General features: G+C 44.4%; 1 protein-coding gene across 3 annotated transcripts in view; it reads left to right on the top strand.

Annotated features, from left to right (window-relative positions):
- GFRA1 (GDNF family receptor alpha 1) overlaps window positions 1–19,831 on the top strand; it is a 188,733-nt gene that overhangs the window by 109,225 nt on the left and 59,677 nt on the right. For all 3 annotated transcript variants that reach the window (XM_066239118.1, XM_066239119.1, XM_066239117.1), the window contains one exon: window positions 18,839–19,175. In XM_066239118.1, coding sequence (XP_066095215.1) covers window positions 18,839–19,175 — 337 coding nt within the window. The remainder of the gene's footprint in view (window positions 1–18,838; window positions 19,176–19,831) is intronic.

Genomic DNA, 19,831 nt, shown 5'->3' with positions numbered 1-19,831 from the left:
TGACCAACCAGAGTACAATCGATTTATTTTAAAAATGTGTAAGGCAACATTAAAAAAGGCAAATGTATGTTCTTCTAGTTTCCATAAATTGGTTATCAAACAAATATGCTTTTAAGTTAATAAAACTGTAACTGGAACTAATTTCATTTTTTGAAAATAAAACTCACTCCTGGGGGCCAGGGAGCATGAACAAAGCTCACTGCTCACAGGGTTAAGTAGTTCACCCTTTGCCAGCTGATGGTTTCTGCCACCTGCCCTGTGTCTCCAGCACTATGTTATTCCTTGAGTGTGTTTGCTCCTTGAGGTTTTAGCAAGAAAAGGCTATTTTTTGCTTAGCCAACATTATCTCGTATTCTTTTTTTTTTTTTAAGTTTTATTTATTTATTTCAGAGACAGAGCGAGAGTCAGAGAGAGGGATAGACAGGGACAGACAGACAGGAACGGAAAGAAATGAGAAGCATCAATCATCAGTTTTTTATTGCAACACCGTAGTTGTTCATTGATTGCTTTCTTATATGTGCCTTGACCATGGGCCTTCAGAAGACCAAGTAACCCCTTGCTCAAGTCAGCAACCTTGGGTCCAAGCTGGCGGGCTTTTTGTTCACACCAGATGATCCCCGCTCAAGCTGGCGACCTTGGGGTCTTGAACCTGGGTCCTTATGCATCCCAGTCCAAATCTCTATCCACTGCACCACCGCCTGGTCAGGCTTATCTTGTATTCTTCACAGGTAACCAGCACATTTACACCACACTATTTGTTTGGTTAATATTTACTAACTTGAATTGAATGTGAGTGAGTGCGTAGATTGGTCTTGGAATGAGAGAGGCAAAATTTATGTGGCTTAGCCTGCTAGTAAACACCATAAATGTTAGTTAGCATAAATACTAAGAATGCATGAATGAACGAACGAGTTGTGTGATAGAACTATTAAAGAACACTTGTTATAGCTTAAATTATTGTTGGCTTATCTTACTCTTTAGATGCAGAATATTGATCTCACGAATGGACTTAGCAGGGAATGTAATGTAGCAGAATCACAGGAAGTTTGTTGCGATGCAGATTCCCAGGTCCTGCCCCAGATCCACTGAATCCAATTCTGTGGAGATGGGATCCAAGTTCTCCAGGAGATTCCTATGTTCAAAAAACAAACAAATAAAAATGTAAGAGTCACTGGTTTAACGGAACGTCATTCAGAGCCCCTATTCAGGTGAGCCGGTCAGCACACCTGTTACAGCCAGGCCTCAAGACTGACAGACAGGCCAGAACACATCGGAGTGGAGCGAACACTGGCCTGGGGTCAGGACCCTGGGTGCTCGGACTCCGGTCTTCTTCCGAGGGTGCGGCTCACTTCCCACCTGGCCTCACCGTGCATGCCCGTCACATCTCCGGATCTCAGTTCCCATCTGTGGCTCTTCCAGCTTGTGGCCGAGTCCCGGTGAAATGGGCCGTGCCCCTTGGAGGGGAGAGCAAGAGAATGAAACTGGGACAAGGAGCTCTGCCAGCTGCTATCTTTTTCTCCCTCCGCAAATCTAAATAACATTCAGGTTGTATTTGCAATGTCTGGATATTTTCTTATCAGCTCTGAGCACAGTGACCCTTGCAGAAGTTTGGCTCGGGGTCCCAGCATGGAAACTGCCATCACTGCCATTCTGTAGGCTGCCTTGGCCAATCCCACGACTGTTTCCACCGACTGCCTGAGGGTTAGTGGACCCAATCTGCCATGCTAAAGCAACCAAAGCGTGTCCAAACCAACCTCTTTAGCAGAAACGTTAGGCCTTCTAGGTATTTAAAAGCAAACAAAAACAACGAAGAAGCCGGCAGTCCCGTTTGTTTGAGAACTGCTTTGGCCAGTGTCCTCAAACCCAGCCTCAGGAACTGGTTCATTGCAAGTCTACAAAATTCTCTACAAAATTCTCCTCATTTCCTCCTTGTGAGGATCGATTTGAATGAACCGACCCCCAAAGTATATGAACTGCCCAGCTGTTTTAAGCAGGGATAAAGCCAGGATCTTTGTTTCCATCTCCATCCTGAATGGTCCAGCCATTTCTTTATATCATTCTGTTTGGTAGTGACAGCAGCGAGAGCTCCCCAAGTATGAAGTGTTTCCATGGGGTAAGGTATTAAAAATGTTGGCCAGTCAGACGGGAGTGCGGACCTGTGCCTTGCGGCCTCCCTCCCTCAGCTGCACGGGGGCACGAACTGCTGGGAACATTCGTTTTGCGCAGTAGAAAATTAAGGCCAACTTCTGCTTTCCTCTTTATTTCGAGGAGTCCAGTCCCCATTGGCATGGAACGGGTGGATGCACCCCATTTAGTTTAAAGTAACAGATCCATATAGAGTTGTTAATTTGCAGATAAATATGGGTTTTCTCCTATTGATGTTTCTTGGTCTGCACAAAGTGGTTATATTAATACTGAAACATTATTAATCGATAGTTTGCTCTTTAAAAATACATCAGAAAGACTACCCAATTACCTTTAAGTATATATCAAAGGGCACAAAGCAATCCGACGTATACTCAAAGTCCATTAGAGGCCACCAGACATATTAATTAAAATTTCTAGTTACAGTGTGGATAAAAATCTCTGCTCTGGGTAACAGTTCCTGGCTGGCTGAAAAGTGGGAACTTGCTAATTCATCTGGGCACCGAGAGGTCGTGGAGATCTTTGTCATAATGAGACCCAGAAATGACTTCATTTTACTTGAATCCAACATATAAAGGGTTTTTACTCAAAACTGTGAACGGGAAGACACAGAGGTCTTCTCTGCTGTGCGTGTGTTGAAAGGAAGGGAGACAGTCTCATCCTTTGAAATTAAATTAGCAAAGTGGTGATGGTTCTTAGTTCTCAGGGAGTGCAGGTGAGCCTCAATGGGGATGAGTGACACTATAGGGAAATGGGTGTCCTTCCAGTTATGAGTTAACACAAAGCCAAGCACGCTGATGTGTGTAAACATGGTTCTTTCTTTCTTCTTTCCTTTCTCTCTCTCTCTCTCTCTCTCTCTCTCTTTCCTTTCTCTCTTTCTCTTTCTTTCTTTTCTTTTCTTTTCTTTCCAGGGAGAGGAGGGGAGGCAGAGAGACAGACTCTCACATGTACCCTGATCAAGATCCACCTGGCAAACCCACTAGGAGATAATGCTGTGCCCACTTGGGGTGTTGCTCTGTTGCTCAGCAACTGAGCTCTTCTTAGTGCCTGAAGGGAGGCCATGGAGCCATCCTCAGCACCCGGGCCAAATGGCTCCAATCGAGCCATGGCTGCAGGAAGAGAAGAGAGAGAGAGGACAGAGAGAAGCGAGAGGCAGAGGGGTGGAGAAGCAGATGAGTGCTTCTCCTATGTACCCTAACTGGGGATCGAACCTGGGACATCCACACACCGGACTGACGCTCTACCACTGAGCCTACCGGCCAGGGCCAACATGGTCCTTTCTCCATCCTGCTGTGAGGCTGGGCATTGCTGAACTTGATCAGTCTCACTGTGGCAAATGCCCACCATTAATAACCTTGCACTGCATGGCACCTGCCCCTTCAGCAGCCATTTGTCCTGTGAGAGGGCTCTGAATTTGTGCTCAGAGGTAAATAATCTTCTAGCAAGAGCCCTAAGCTTTCCTTTCAAAATTTGGTTCTCACTGCCAACAGACTAGCCACGTATCTCATCTCATAAGACCCACGTAACCTAAGACTTGCAACCAGAATTCACAGCAACTTTTAAAAAAAGAGAGAGAAGGGCAAAGCATGTGAATACTGTCCCCCTCTATAGCCCCTGCCTTTGGGTTCTCTGCCTCTGGTTACTTATTGCAAGAAGACAAAGCATACAGTCTTCTGGTCCAGGAGTGTGATTTATAGTAATATGCTCACTAAACAAAACTCAGCAACTAAGACCTGGATGCCTGAGGAACTTGCAGTAATGGTCCTGAATGCTTGGTTTCTAATTAGTACTTTGTCAGAAAGTGGCAGCTTCCTCCAATCTGAAGGTGGAGAGGAAACATACTTGAAACCCACAGTTAAGCATCACAGAACTGCATCCCTTGTTTGGGGATATACTGGGATATACTCCCCACCCCCCTTGGCCTCTGTCCCTGGCCATTATCCAGCACAAGCCATCCACTGAGACTGGTGTCAGGTGTAACTAATTGTCATTCAAAGCAAGTGAAATCTTTAGGTGAACATTAGTCACTGTTTCAGACAGGTTAGCCTCAAGTGGAAGCAGTCAATTACAGACCAGAGGTTTTATGGCTACATTATTACCATTATACTATTAGGGGTTTTTTTTTGCAGTGGCATTCTGTTTGATCGATCTATGCCAGGACATTGATGGATAGCTTTGTTCTTCAAATGTCAACTATGTGGGACTTCTGTGCTTTATGTATTTACTGACACACCAGTCTCCCATGGATACCTTTGTCTCCTCTGTGGAGTTCGGTTGTAGGGGACGATTGAGACAGTGTGGTGTTTGTAATCACATGTATAATTTCTCTTCTATTCCCTCTCGTGCAGAAGTGCTCCTGAGTTACTGGGACTTTAATGTCCTGCGCATGGGAGGTCTCTCCTTGGTGTCAAAAAATAGATTGAGGTAGTTGGTTTTCTTTTTTTCCTTCCTAACATGCAGACACCATACTGGAGATGAACTCCCATGGTCAGGTTATAGGTCAGATTTCTAAAACTCTGGTTCTCTGTCATTAGGCTTTTGACCTATCTTCTCAAGGTTCTGTTTAATTTGTCTTTAAAAAACAACAACAACACACAAACAACATATATTCCTAAGCCAAATCTCCAAACTGCATAAACCACCACCACAAGTCCCCAACACCAGTAAATAGGGTCCCGCTGATGATCTTGAACAGAACCTCTCACGTGAAACTCTGGAAGGGCTTATGGAAAACTCGGAGGGAATGAATCTCCTTACAGTCATAACAAAGAGCTCTTGAATCTAGCACTGGGGAGCATCTGTCCCACAGAATAGATGAAATTGGACCTGGGAAAGCCTTGCACTCCCAACAACAGCCCCCACTGGACTTCCACTTCATTTGATTGTATTTTTGAGAAGTTCCGGGAGGGTGCACTGTGGTCCTGAGAATGCCCACTTCCTTACTGAGTGACCCCTGTCCCCGTGTCCACCTTCACGCTTCCCCCTAGGACCTGTATTGTACTTCTACCACATTATCCTCCTCTGGAACTTAGCTCTTCTGATCAATTCCTTAGCGAATGGCACAGCGAGAAGACTGCTGGGTTTTCCCTTATAATAGAGGAAGCTCTAGACTCATCAAGCACATTCTCGGGAGCTGTTCCTTAGTCAGTTTTTCAGGTTTTAAAGGGTCAGAGGCTAACACCTGTGTTTGACAACTCATGCTAAGAAGGCTGAATCCGAGAGCTGTAAGGTCTAACTTTGCATGGTTTGTCATGGGGTGTCTTTTTTCTGCAGGAAAAGAGGTATTTCTGCCACACAGAGCCTCTTCCAATCGCGCGGGCTTGTTTGGGGACCCAGGCTGACCTCCTGTAGGGCAGAAATTCATGGCGGCTTTTCATCCCTTCGTTACAGCCCCACTGAGAGGCGGCAAGGCTGGCCATTCAGCAGCTGGCCTTTCTCACTTCTGTCGTCCTTGAACGCCCTATCGGAAGGGTGACCTTGCACCTCTGGCATGTCCAGGGGAGCTGAGAGCAGCATTAGCAGCTGGCCTGCACCCCGGCACTGGTGCTGAGTCATTCTGATCTCCCCAAGCATGAAGCAGATGGCTTCGTCTTAACCCCAGTAGTCACATCTACCTTCAGACTCACCCAGGGTCCAATGTGACTGTTCAAGTAGTCATTTCTTACCATAACCAGCTAGTGAGCAAGTCCAGGTCTCCGTTAGAAAAGGCACTCTCTGAAGCTTAAAAGGAGTTTTGAGATAGAACACGTGCATTTTGCCTGTTACACCTTTTATTTTTCTCACTAAGCAAACGGCTAGGTGGAAACATCAGGCTTCGGGAGCCGGGATCCTTCTCATGTAGCCCAGGGTTCTTCAATTACATGGACATCGGGGAGGCGATGACTCCGTAGATGACGGTTTGTGTGCGAAACTGAGGAAAGACATGTCCCCCAAGCAGCCCGAGAGTGCTGGGTGCCCCCGCTGCCTCCACCTGCCTCGCCAGACTCCCAGCACCCACGGCGGACAGGAGCCAGGCGGAAGGACACCCCCCGGATAGATGTGGCTTGGTGCCCGCAGAACACCGTGCGGATATAACTGTATTTACTTTGCAATTCCTGCGGGAGACAGAGCCGCAGATTAAGTTGCAGAGACACAATGGAGGTCCTGACTAAGGAATTTTAATGTAAAAATTCCGGGGTTTAAACTTAATCCTTGAACTGACTGGTGCAGTCCTTCAAATGGGGCTCTAACAAGTGTTATACTGGGGCTCAGAAGGGTAAATGTGTGAATGCATTTGGAACCAATTTAAAGCTAGAAATGAAATGAGCGGGAACTCTTGCCAACAACACACCATTAAAATAAAACACAGAGGTGCACTGAGGCGTGCAGATGGGCGCGCGCACATGCCCGGTCTGCTGTCTGCTTCCCCTGCAGTTCAGGGGGGCTTTGTGTTAGCCCACCTTGGAAGGACCGGTGCTGGGGTGGCCCGGCAAACCTAATCTAGGCTCAGTTCTGAAGTTACGCTGGGAATCAGGGCAGAGGAAGCCCTCTCTCATCAACAAGATCTTTCTGGAACGCCGCCTGAATTAGCTGTTCCTCTTAGGAATGACATTCCTGAATATGTGACCAGAACCAACTGGAAAGCTGGGCTTTCCTAGGAAGTTAAGTGGGTGTGCAGGTGGGTAGCAGAAAAGAAAGGTTTAATTACCTGATCGGCGAATTCCGAGTCTGATCACCAGAAGTATTTGGGAGCTGGGTAAAAACAAAACAAAACAGAGTCTCAGATGGTGGGACAGGACCCAGGAATCTCCGGTTTGTGTTTTTTTCAGCTTTGGTCGTCAGGGGCTCCTGGTCTTCCCTTGAAGAAATCAACTTTTCAAACATGTGCAACCTGTTTGCATAAAAGAGAAATAATGTGCGAATCTTCATTAAAATAGGTCACCTAAGAAACCTCAACCACACAAGATGTTATTTACCCAACTTGACATGAAAGCAAAACACTATTAAAGTGTGTGTGTGTGTGTGTATTCTGAAATTCACAAAATCTGACTAATTAAGACAGCCGTCACTTCTCCACATTACCTTCTGGGAGGTGACTACGCTCCCCTTCCAGACATCCACCCAGCGAGTGGCTTGCTGTTTCTGAAACTGGCCCAGGCTTCCGGCAACTATGTATTGAACTCACCCTCAGCAAAAGGCAGAAGTCCCGCCATCCTTATTCATGCACTTTCTGTTTATCTTCCCAAAAGAAACAATTGAGCTGCAGCAGACGAGTGACAGTTGCAGGGCTGCCGGGAAGGTAAAAAGCCACTGCAGGTGGAGCGGCTTAATGGGGTATTAATTGGGAAGCAGGTGAGGGCAAAGAGGAGGCACAGCAGGTATGTAAATAGGCTCCTGGGAGGAAAGGCATTGAATTTTATGCTCTTTAACTAAAAATAAAGACCTGATATTTAGCTTATCTTTGCGGAAAATCCGGCACGGTGGCGAGGGCCCTGACAACCACCAAGATCATCAATGATTCATTATCATCTCAGCGTCGTCCAGGATACTTAATAGGATCTTCAGCCTCTTCATTTTTCATCGTTTCAGCCGATTCCTTGGCGCTGGAACGCACACTTTTTCTTCTGTCTGTGTATATCGGAGGCCAGAACAGTTTTTTTTGTAGATTGTGTAGTAAAAGTGACATGTGTGGGCTTGGAGCCTGCCTTCTGGTGGCATCCTTTTGGGCTGGCTCGTTGGAGAAACACAGCGAATGGACAGTGTCACCACGGACGACGAGCCTGCCGAGAACATGTTCATCCAAATGGATTCTGTCCTTCAAAGTAGCCACCTGGAGAAGCAAAAACACTCACTCCAGTGCCGTCATTGTCGCCTTTGCAGGGAAGCCCCTTGACCGATTAATTCACCCACATGGAAAGAAAATCCTTACAGATATTCATCACTTAGTATTTACTACCCCTAAGCATTGCTCAACATCAGCACCTAGTTCACGACCACGTTTAGTGAGACGTGACGTTTGACTTTTCAACTCCATCGCCACCCAGTGTGGAGATTGTTGCCCATAGTATTTCAAAGAACACGCCTCAGGCTCCTCAGGGAAGAGTTTATGAAATGTCTGGAGTGTTGGCAGCCTCCTTGGGATAAGTGTCCAGCTTCCCAGGGCGATGGCTTTGCATGGCCCACACTTGGAAATTCCTGAATTTGAGTATACTGGTGGAAAGGTTCAGGTACATTGTTTTAAGGCTCCAGTTTTATTTAGAAAATTATTAAAAACGGACTACTCCATCTTTCCCTCTCACTTAACTCACTCAGCCCTCTTTGCGGTGATATGTTGGTAGAACAGTGGGGAGACTATTACTTGGTTGGCCTACATTTGTTGTTTTCTCTGGGGAGCAGCAGCGTGGGTTTCGAAGATGTATTTAGCCCTTTACTGCTGAAATGGCTAAATATTAGTGGTGCTCCAGCCTGTACCCCATAAAATGAATTAGCTTTACATTATCATGCAGATCTCTTCCTGTGGTTGAAGTACTCATTAATTTTACTGCTAATGAGATGTGAGCAAATACCTTTAATTAATGAAAATCAGACAAAAGCAAGGGATGCTCTCTCTCTCTCTCTCTTTCTCTCTCTCTCTGTCCTCATAAAAAATAAGAAAGATGTTTATATATAGATTTCATTCTGACTTCTGTCTGTAGAAAAAAGGACCCCAGTCCTGAGCTCCTGGGGACCAAGTGTTCTGATCCAGAGAAAGTCATTAAAAAAGTTCACGTTTAGGATATTAAAGGCATAGGCACTTGTGGCTGTTATAAAGATTATCTGAGATTGGGGGAAAAAATACTCATAACTAGGAGCCAGTCCTACATGTAATAGGAAATTTCATGGTTGAAGATCCAACAGGATTGAGTACAATTAATAGTTCTGAAGCAGTCATTGAGTTCTGGGGGAGGCCCTGAACATAATTAGATTATTAAAAATGGCCTGTCTTAGGCCAACTATTACTAAATTGAAATCCAATTATGGCTTTATGATTTGGCTGGAAAATATTTAGCTGTTTTGCTTGAGCCCCTGTGAAAGATCATTTCCTTTTTGCATCAACATTTGCACATGTCACAATACATTTTCCAAACAAATCTGACCTCAATTATCTCAGAATCAATCTTATATTAGATAAAAATACATTTTAATGAGTGTTTTTATGTCTAATATCGTAATTGTGCCTCCTTGTACTTGAGGAATTAAAAAGATGGTGATAGAAGACTTTGCAGAATATCTTCTTTAATGAGGGGCTGGCGTGGCGTGTTGCAGAAACCACTGAATTGTGCCGTTCTTAACACAGAGAAGGCATGATGCTCGGGTACGTGCCTGCGTGTGCTGCAAGGCAGGCTGGGATCAGTTCTTGGTAATTGGCATCAGAACGGTAATAAAGCAGTTGTTTGCAAAGAGAAGGGCTCAGAAATTTCAGGCTCTCCTGCTGTGTGGATTTAAATGCTAAGTTAAATATTTATGAACCCGAGATTTTTATAATTGATCATGGTATGATTTATCCATGGTAATTATAATTAGCTTGAAAGAGAATTTAAAAAGCCAGTTTCCTGGTAGCCAAGGCCATTAAATAATGCTAAGCTGCCAAAACAAAAATTAGGTGGGAACCCAGCCACTAAGTTCTGAGCGCCCGTCCCCATAGCCTGCGTTCAATGAGCCACCGCACCTCACCAGGCATCTCACCTGGGGACCGACTCCTGTGTCACGTGCCAGCATTGTTTTGTGCTTTTGTTGCAAACCATGTTGAACATAAACAAATAGAAAACTTCAGAGAGCCAGTGTATAACAGAAAGCAAAGGTGGAGGAGGTTGGAAAGGTTAATTAAAAATGTAACGATCCCATTTGCTGGGCACTATTAATCATTTTGCAGCAGCAAGCATGTAACTTGCACACCACTTATAGGCGGCATCTAATTTTTGAAGGTATGGGTGGGGTGGGGTGGACCACAGTATGTGCATTTTGGGAAAGGACATACTAACAGGGTTGAGCGTGGGCTGAACGAGTTGGGGTGAGCCCATAACTAGTGCTTCCCATTGGGTACTGACTGCAACAGATGGAAGAATTATTTCCAAATTCACAGGTATTTCAGATTAACTCAGTCACTGTGAACCCCAGAGAAAACTTGGGCATGGCTTGAGGCTTAGTGTAGTTATGGAAAAAACAGGGTGAAGAAGAAATGCATCATCTTCTGCTACAATGTGTCTGCAATGGTGTATGAATGACAAAACCGGGTCCCGAGAGCCAACCTGTGCATCTTAAATGTAATCTTCAACATCCCAACCGGAAAAGACCAAACTCTTGAAGGATTGATTACAAGGGTCGCAACCTGTGTGATCACACTTGCCATCTGATCCGTGTGGCTATCAGAAGACTGGACTGTAAATATGAGTTTCTAGCAAAGCCTGCCCTGCCTCTGTGAGGATCTTGGAGCTTTTTGCTCATTTTTTATTTGCTGGGCTAACATGTTAGAGGGAGCCTATTAGAAGAAGAACAGTAGTTATGTTAACGTGGTAATTAATCAAGTGAGAAAGGAAGAGGAAACCAGTTGTGAATTCAATTCCCCCCCGCCCAAAGGAGAAAGGCAGAAAGATACCCGGAAATTGGCAAGCATCAGTGAACAACCTTCTCTCGCTGCTCTTGTGAACTTGCTGCTTCATGCAGACCACGCAGATTTTATTTCCCTTCATAATCTATAGAAATGGATTTCTAGTTGCTTGCATCTGTGTTGTATCCTGCATCGTTTGGACTGGTTAGCTGGCCCCAGCGATTGCCAATAACAATGCCGTTTTCTAAGTGTAAGTAATGAGCGGCTGCTGGCCACAGTGATAGCTTCTTTGATTTGGGACAATGTGAGGATTGTACTGGGGATGAAGGCAGTTCCTCGCTCCAGAGGAATTCTAAATGTGAAAGCTTCCCTCCCCGGTACATAATTCATCCTGACACCTCCACATCTCCCTTTGTCGGAAGGACCTTTCCCTTTTCTCTGCTTGTAGGTCAGGGTTGAAACTGGCCGGCCGTGTACTACCCTTTGGAACAGCAAACAGCTGAGAGGCTAGCACCTGCCTCCCAGTGCTGGGGGTTTTTACATTCTGTCCCTGATACCCAGTTTTATCCGAACCACTTGATGTCCTAATCAGAAAAGGCAATTTTTATTATAACCATCAAATCAAAGAAGCTTGAGGCTTGAAGGGAGCTTAGAGAGATCATCCCACAAATGGGGAAACTGAGGCAAAATGACTTGTACAAAGACACGCAGGTGATTTGGACACATTTAATCCCCCGGCTCCTATTTCGCTGTTTCTTCTTTAGCACCTGTCCCTTCCTTTTATTCCCTGGTCTGGGAGCTGGCCGTCTGGTTGCTAGAAAGTTTTATGTCCTGCGCCCAAGGAAACAGGAAGCAAGTCACATTGGATGTGATTGCAGCCAGAGAGGCTGAGAATGGCAGTAGAGAGAGCAGTATGTAACCTGCAAAGTGATGACGGGTTTCGTCTCACTTTGAAAGGAAAAGCTGGTGAGATGGTGTTCTCCATCACGCACTGCTGGGCTGATGCTGGACAGGAGCCCGTTCGCCGGCACAACCCGCACCCCAGGAGAAAAGGATTTCTAGTAAACCATCTTCATTCTGAGACTACTTCCCATTCAGACAACATCCCAGACATTTTTCCTGAGTTCAAGAATGAGTAACAGCAGATGGAGGGAGAGATGAGAGGCGGAGGGGAGAGGAAGGAGGGGGAGAAGCAACGTTTTAATGTTGAGCTCTGAAATGAGCTCTGGAGAGGGTGGCGCTCGTAGTTAGGGTAAAGCAGTTCAGAAGCCTTCCCACCCAGGCAAGGACGTGCTGGTGCCCAGACCGGAAACCACAGGCTTGTGCCTGCCCCTCCGTGCCTTGTGTACCCGGTGTCACTCAGGTGGCCTCAGCCGAGTCATTCTGCTCATGCTGCCCTCTGCCCTTGGTCACTGAGGTCGCATTATTTGGACACTGGAGGATCATTTTCATAGATATTGGGGGAATCAGTCTTCTTACCAAGTGACAACTCAACTCGAATTTCCGTGTCCTGTGATTTTGAACTTCATTGCAGCAGGAAATACAAGTATTACCTGAGAGAGAGCTGGAGGTGATTGAGGAGATTGAGGAGGAAGAGAAGAAGAGGGTGGAGGAGATTGAGGAAGAGGAATAGAAGAGGGTGGTGGAGATTTAGGAGATTGAGGAGGAGAAGAAGAGGGTGGAGGAGATGAGATTGAGGAGGAGGAGAAGAAGAGGGTGGAGGAGATTGAGGAAGAGGAATAGAAGAGGGTGGTGGAGATTTAGGAGATTGAGGAGGAGAAGAAGAGGGTGGAGGAGATGAGGAGATTGAGGAGGAGGAGAAGAAGAGGGTGGAGGAGATTGAGGAAGAGGAATAGAAGAGGGTAGTGGAGATTTAGGAGATTGAGGAGGAGAAGAAGAGGGTGGAGGCGAAGTTGTTTTCCACATTCTGTGTGTGTGAAACATTTGGAAAAAAAGAATAGGATAGACCTGAACCTATTTTTTCCAATATTTTATTTGAACGTTTTCAAACAGAGAGAAAAGTGAGAAAAAATTGTACAGTTAACCCACCGCCTGGATTTACCACTACATTGGAAAAGAATTGCTTTGCAAGAATTCATCCATCCATCCTTGTGTCCATGTATCAACCCACTAACTTTTTAAAATGCTGATATCAATATTTTTCCCCTAAATGCTTCAGTATACATATCATCAACCAGTTTTCATTATTTAGCTTTTCCCCCCTTTGTGGCAAAATTTACATATGTACAAACCTTCAGTGTACCATTCTAAGTTTTGATCCAAATTTCTATCAAGATAGAGAACATGATCATCACCCTAGAAAATTCCCTCCTGTCTGTTCCCATCCCGTCGCCACCTCCATCCCTGAGAACCTACCGATCTGCTGATATTTTTACAGAATAAAGTAGTTTTGCCTATTCTAGAACATCACATATACAGTGTGTATTTTTTGTGTGTAAGGCTTTTTTAAATTTTCACTCACTGTAGTGTTTTTGAGATGTATCCATATTTATCAGTAATTGTCTGTTTTTGTTTCTGAGTGGTATCACTTATTAGTTCTAGTAGTTGTTTTGTATATTCTTTAGAATTTTCAAGTCATCTGCAAATAAAGATGCTTTCCTTTCCAATCTATATGCCTTTTATTTCTTTCCATTATTTTATTGCAATGGCTAGGACCTTCAGTACAATGACTGTAATCCTTTCTCCTGATGTTAGGGAGGATACATTCAATAATTCAGTATTACATATGATATTAGATGTTTTTTCATAAATGACCTTTATCAGAATGAGAAGGTACTCTTATGTTATTAGTTTGCTCAGCATTTTTTATTATGAAATGAGAGTTGAAATTTGTTAAATGACTTTTCTTTGCCTATTGTAATAATCATATGGTTCTCTCCCTGTCTGTTAATTCAGTGAGTTAAGTTGATTTTAAAATATTAAACCAACCTTGCGTTTTGGGATAAACCTTAGTTGGTCATGATGCATTATCCTTTTAATGTATTTGTAAATATTATATACTAAAATTTTTACTTCTTTAGTTGTAAGGAATATTAGTTGGTAATTTTTCTTCTGTGTTTGTCAGGTTCTGCTATTTGGGTAATACTGGCTTCCTACAGGTTTGTATGTGAAACATGGAGTTTATTCTTGTATTATTATTTATTCATAATTGCATTATTTTCCCTATGAACAACTGTAAACCTACTTTTGCCTCACCCTCTATATTAAGTCAGGAAGGGTCATAAGAATGTTCTGTGTGAATGAGAATCAGAGACAATCAGCTACATTGACTTGTGAGCTGCAAATCAATTAATAGTTTTTTGCCTTCCTGAATGTGCCAGGTTGCGCATTCTGAAATTTGTCCTAGGCTCCAAAATGGTGAGGAGAGGTGCTTTGGCAGCATCGTGTATCAGGGAGAGCAGAGTCAGCTGACAGTGAGGCTGAGTCATGTCGATTGCTGAATGGTGTAAACTTTGAGCAACTGGTTTGGACAGAAAACAGTTCACCTGATTCCCACTTTGTACAAAGTCCTTTCTTGAAATACTGCTTTTCTTTCTTCATACCATTAAGGAGAAAATAATGAATTAGTAGTAGTTTCTGTGGTTTTAACAACATCAAGAAGGAAGCTAGTGTTATTGTAACCACAGGCGCCCACTTGGCCAATTTCAGTTTTTATGAAAATTTGATTGACATACATGAGTTGAAGGTGTAGAGCGTAACAACTTGACTTACCTATGTTGTGAAATGATTACAAGTTAGGCAACGTCCATCAGCTCAGATAGATGGAGAAGGAGGAGGAGGTATTTCTTTCCTTGTGATGACAACTTTTAGGCTTTACTTTCTCTACAACCTTTAAATATACCATAGAGAAGTGTTAACTATAGTCATCATACTGTAGATTACATTCCCATGATTTATTTACCTTACAAGTGGAAGTTTGGACCTTTGACCACCTTTATCCAATTCCCCTACCCATCCCCCTTCTCCAGCTTCTGGTAACCACAAATCTTTCCTTCCTATTAGTTTTACTTTTTTTCCCCTAGATTTCTACATATAAGTGAGATCCTGAGGTATTTGTATTTTTCTGACTTATTTCACTTAGCATAATGCCCTTGAGGTCTGTTCATGTTGTTGCAAAAGACAGGAAGGAGTTCCTCCTTTTTTTTTTTTTTTTTTTTGACAGAGACAGAGAGTGTCAAAGAGAGGATAGAGAGGTAGAGAGAGGGACAGACAGACAGGAAGGAAGAGAAATGAGAAGCATCAGTTCTTCATTGTGGCACCTTAGTTGTTCATTAATTGATTTCTCATATGTGCCTTGACTGGGGGCTACAGCAGACCAAGTGACCCCTTGCTCAAGCCAGTGACCTTGGGTCCAAGCTGGTGAGCCTTGCTCAAACCAGATGAGCCTGCACTCAAACTGGCGACCTCGGGGTTTTGAACCTGGGTCCTCCGCATTCCAGTCCGACGTTCTATCCACTGTGCCACCACCTGGTCAGACAGGAGTTGTTTTTTTTTACGGCTGAATAGTATTCCATTGTGAACACATATAAACATCTTCTTTATCCATTTGTTTGAAAGACTCTTAGGTTGTTCCCATATTTGGGCTATTGTAAATAATATCGGAGTGAACACAAGGAGTGCATATATCTTTTTGAGTTGGTGTTTTCATTTTCTTCAGATAAATATCGAATGGAATTGCTGGGTCATAGGTAATTCTATTTTTTAATTTTTGAGGAACTTCCATAACTGTTTCCAAAGTGGCTGTGTGAATTTACACTCCTACCAACAGTGCGCAAGGGTTCCTTTTTCTCCGCATCCTTGCTGATACTTGTTTGTTGATTTATTAATGATAGGTGTGAGGTGGTATCTTATTGTGGTTTTTATTTGTATTTTTCTAATGATTAGTGTTGAACAGCTTTTCATGTACCTGTTGGTCATTTGAATATCTTCTCTGGAAAAATGTCTATTTAGGCCCTTTACCCATTTGTTAATGGGGTTGTTTTTATGCTACTGAGTTATATGAGTTCTTTATAGATTTTGGATATTAACCCCCTATCAGATACATAATTTGCAAATATGTTCTCCCACCCCGTAGTCTGCCTTCTCATTGTGTTGATACTTTCCTTTGCTGTGCAGAAGCTTTTTCGTTTTGATATAATCCTACTCACCTATTCTTTTGTTTGTTACTTGTGTCACATCCAAAAAACTATTGTCAAGACCCATGTAAGGACCTTTTTATCCAGGCCTGTTTTGTTTTTTTTTTAATTTGTGTATTATGAGGACTATATTCAGAGAGAAATAAATTTTCTGGACCTTATTTGTTGAGTTTTATTCTTTTTGTTATAATTTTATATGAAATGTATAAACATGCAACTGTAAGTTCTTGTTCTTTGCTTTAATACGACTATAAAAATAGTGCATGCAAATTAAGTATGAACAAAACTTTGAAAGCGATGAAATGCAAGTCAGTTACATTAGTTTAATATAAGGGATGATATTGTTTTGCTGAGGCGAAGTTGATGCTTATACTCAGAAGGTAGTACCCTTTTTCAGCTTGACTTCTTTTGGGTTTGGCAGGCCATGTGATGACTTAATTCTTCTGCCATTTTTTCTTCATTTGAATTTTCATGAACTGTTTTTTCACATATCACTGGCTACATCATTTAAGTGTCACTTCTATCTCTGTGCCACTATTCTTTTCTTCTAAGCCAGATACTATAGTGTGTCATTTAATACCAATGCATGTATAAAGCCATGCAGCAAATTGTGTACCAATATCCAGCCTTAAAGGCCTAATGTAGATCATGTCGAGTTCGGTCGTATTAATTTATTTTAGATTATCATCAAAAATGCATAACTTAGAAATAGTCTAGCAAGCTGTAGACCTTCCAGAATATTAATTACTGTTGCCCACGAGCCCAACAGCACAACATTAGAAGCCTCAGAAAAGGGAAAGGCTAGAGGGGTCACGGAGGCCTGGTGGTGGGGCACACGGTAAATATTTCACTCTTTGAGCCCTAAGGAGACTGAGTGTGATAACAGGGGAGCCAGATACAAGCTGGTGTGGGGAGGTCGGGATGGAGAAAATCCACCAGGTGTGCTTGTCAAACCAGCAGCGATGTCTGCGCAGGTGCTGACTCCCTGCACTGCTCGCTTAGGAAGGGCCGCATGTCCGGTGTGTTGCCTTCCATGTTAATGGTTGGATTCAGAGGCCACAGGCGGCAACACGAGCCTGGAGCACAGTGAAGTACTGCTTGTGGTGCCAGGGGATAATTCTGTTTTCATATATTTGCAGTTTGGATTTTCTTAAAGCAAGGCACAATGTCGGTACACCAAGGAGAGAAATGGTGGACGTGCTGTGTGTGTACTTTACTTTCTCACTTACTTAAAATTTTTATTCACTGTAGTAAGTATGTTTAACATGGGATAAACCCTCTTCACAGACTTGTAAGTGTACAATATGCTGCTGTTGAGTATTAGTGCGATGTTATAGAGCAGATCTCTGGAATCTAGTCATTCGTCTTTTAAAACTGAGACTTGATATGCCTTGAATTATTGAACTCCTCATTTTGCTCTTCCCCCGCCCCAGCCTCTGTCAACTTCTAGCCTATGCTTCCATGAGTTTCAGTGTTTTATACACCCCATATAAGTAGAATCATACCATGTGGCTGGCTGGCTTATTTCCCTTACCACAATGTCCTCAAGGCTCATTGACGTTGTCACATATGGCAGGATTCCGTTCTTTCTTTTAGGGCAGCGTAATATTTCACTTGCCCTTAAGATATATACTAAATGCAACTCCCTGTCTTGGTCCCACCCTACCCGCCTGGACTCTTTCTCTTCTGTTGCCAGTTCTCTTGTAATTTCCCAAATGCCTTCATGGTCCGCATTGACTGGGATCACAAAGAGAATGAAAGAAGGTTCCAGAATCCCAGGAAGGGCTGAGGCCTGAGCAGGAACTTGCTGGAGGGGTGGGGTGTAAATCCCACAGTGGTGTGTGCTGCTTTACTGCCTCTCTGCTCGTTCCAGAAAGTCACTCTTACACCTTATTATCAGTGTCTCATGGACCACCTAATAATTTGGCTCTGGAAGGTTCTTCTATCACTTCCCCTCCCTATGGAAACACCTATATCATGGCAAGTGAGCTTACTTTCCCTTGGCCAGTCATCTTTTATAATCTTTTAACTTCACTTCTTGGGCTTGGCTCTGCCCACCCGCTCAGCTATCCCCATGGACTCTGCATTCACCAGCCTCTCTCCACAGACCACAGGGCAGGCAGCCTGGCGGTGGGCAGCCCTGGAGTCGCTGACAGCCGAGGACTTGGGTAGAAGGCAGCATATGTTTTGTGAGAGTCCAAAGGCCTGTGGTTTGTATGTTTATTGAAATTCTCTCCAAAGTACTAGCCAGATTTTTCTATTCTGCAAACTCAGTGCTCACGGATCCCACGTTTTGTAGGTGGTAAGTGAAGTAAGTGGTAATTTAGGTTTGTAAATTTTATGTAATGTATTCTGGTTTTCTTCCAGTGGCCTGTGAGGTAGAACTTAAGTACAGCTTTGTTGTTGTTGCTTCTTCCTGTTTAGAGAGCCTGGAATAATATTTTGTCTTCTGGGCTCAAATACCCATGTAATTACTCTGTAATCATATAGTAATTAGCATGTACTATATGCATTTATTACATAATTATATTCCTGGAGGATTGCATGGCAATTATACTTACACTCAGCATATCATTTTATATACTGTATAATGAACAAGTATATAATTTGTTGCTTTTCTCTTTTATCCTAATTTCAGTTTGCCAACCAGGAGTTGGAAACTTCTCCTCCTGTTGCCTTGTTTATACCTGGGCAGGCGGGTGCCTGAGCTCTGTTGGTCTCTCTCAGTACCTCCTAATTATACATCTAAGGGAGCGCGAGGAGCCTGTGTTCTGCCGTGGGCTCCCGGCATTTGCACGCTTAATATCCACTCCTGGTCCTGAGCTCATTAAGGTATTAGCTTCGGAGCACAGAGTTGATCAGAGCTCCAAGCACTGCCCAGGTAAATGCGAGCTCTCAGTTCAAACGGTGGAGATGTGAGCGCCCCGGCACCCAGCACGGTGCTCACGCCTGCCTCTCTGTCCTTCTGCAGTGGAGCACATCCCCAAAGGGAACAACTGCCTGGACGCCGCCAAGGCCTGCAACCTGGACGACACCTGCAAGAAGTACAGGTCCGCCTACATCACCCCGTGTACCACCAGCATGTCCAACGAAGTCTGCAACCGGCGCAAGTGCCACAAGGCCCTGAGGCAGTTCTTCGACAAGGTCCCGGCCAAGCACAGCTACGGGATGCTCTTCTGCTCCTGCCGCGACATCGCCTGCACTGAGCGGCGGCGGCAGACCATCGTGCCCGTGTGCTCCTACGAGGAGAGGGAGAAGCCCAACTGTTTGAATTTGCAGGACTCCTGCAAGACAAATTACATCTGCAGGTAAGCGCCAGGCGGCTGGGTGATTAATGAGGTGGCAGGGAGAACCTTTGTGGCAGCTTCCGTGGCCAAGCTCCCGTTTTGTTTCCACCGGGGGGCGGTGGCAGTGGGAGGGGGAGGCAGGCCTTGGACGGGAGTGGCCTGAATCTGACTTCTGCCTGCGGCACATGGTTCTTCTAACACCAGTCAGGCTCTCGTGCTGGGGGAGCGTCCCATCTTGCACCCCAGGGGAGCTGTGATGGATGCTGGAAGGAGGTAAATACCACTGCGCTTAGTAAACAGGGAGAGGCACCTGTGGCCAGGTGAGCTTGAAGACCCATGTCCACTCCACAGCTCTGAGATGCTGCCAGGAGTTACAAGGGGTTAAGTAATTTAAAGGGGGGGAGGGTAGGCTGGAGATATGTAGGGCTAGAGCTGTGTCCGAGCCCTGAAGAGAACTTCCACGATCCTGGAGCCTGGTCTGGGCCATTCCTTATCCATGTGGGCAGGAGGAGTGGTCACCTTCCTGCCAGGCCATGTGTCCGGGACCCAGCCCCTACCAGGCACTCTGCTAAGCCTGGGCCCTGTTGTTGGAAACAGTCGCTTCCTCTTCCCTCTTGGCCACTTATTATTTTCAGGTTGGAAGGAATCCATAACTCATTCTCTGTGTGTTCTTTTTT

Source organism: Saccopteryx bilineata, chromosome 7 (assembly GCF_036850765.1).
Source record: "Saccopteryx bilineata isolate mSacBil1 chromosome 7, mSacBil1_pri_phased_curated, whole genome shotgun sequence".
In the NCBI taxonomy this organism is placed as follows: domain Eukaryota; kingdom Metazoa; phylum Chordata; class Mammalia; order Chiroptera; family Emballonuridae; genus Saccopteryx; species Saccopteryx bilineata.
Note: the sequence above shows the minus strand (reverse complement) of the source record. Positions and strands in the feature narration are given on the sequence as shown.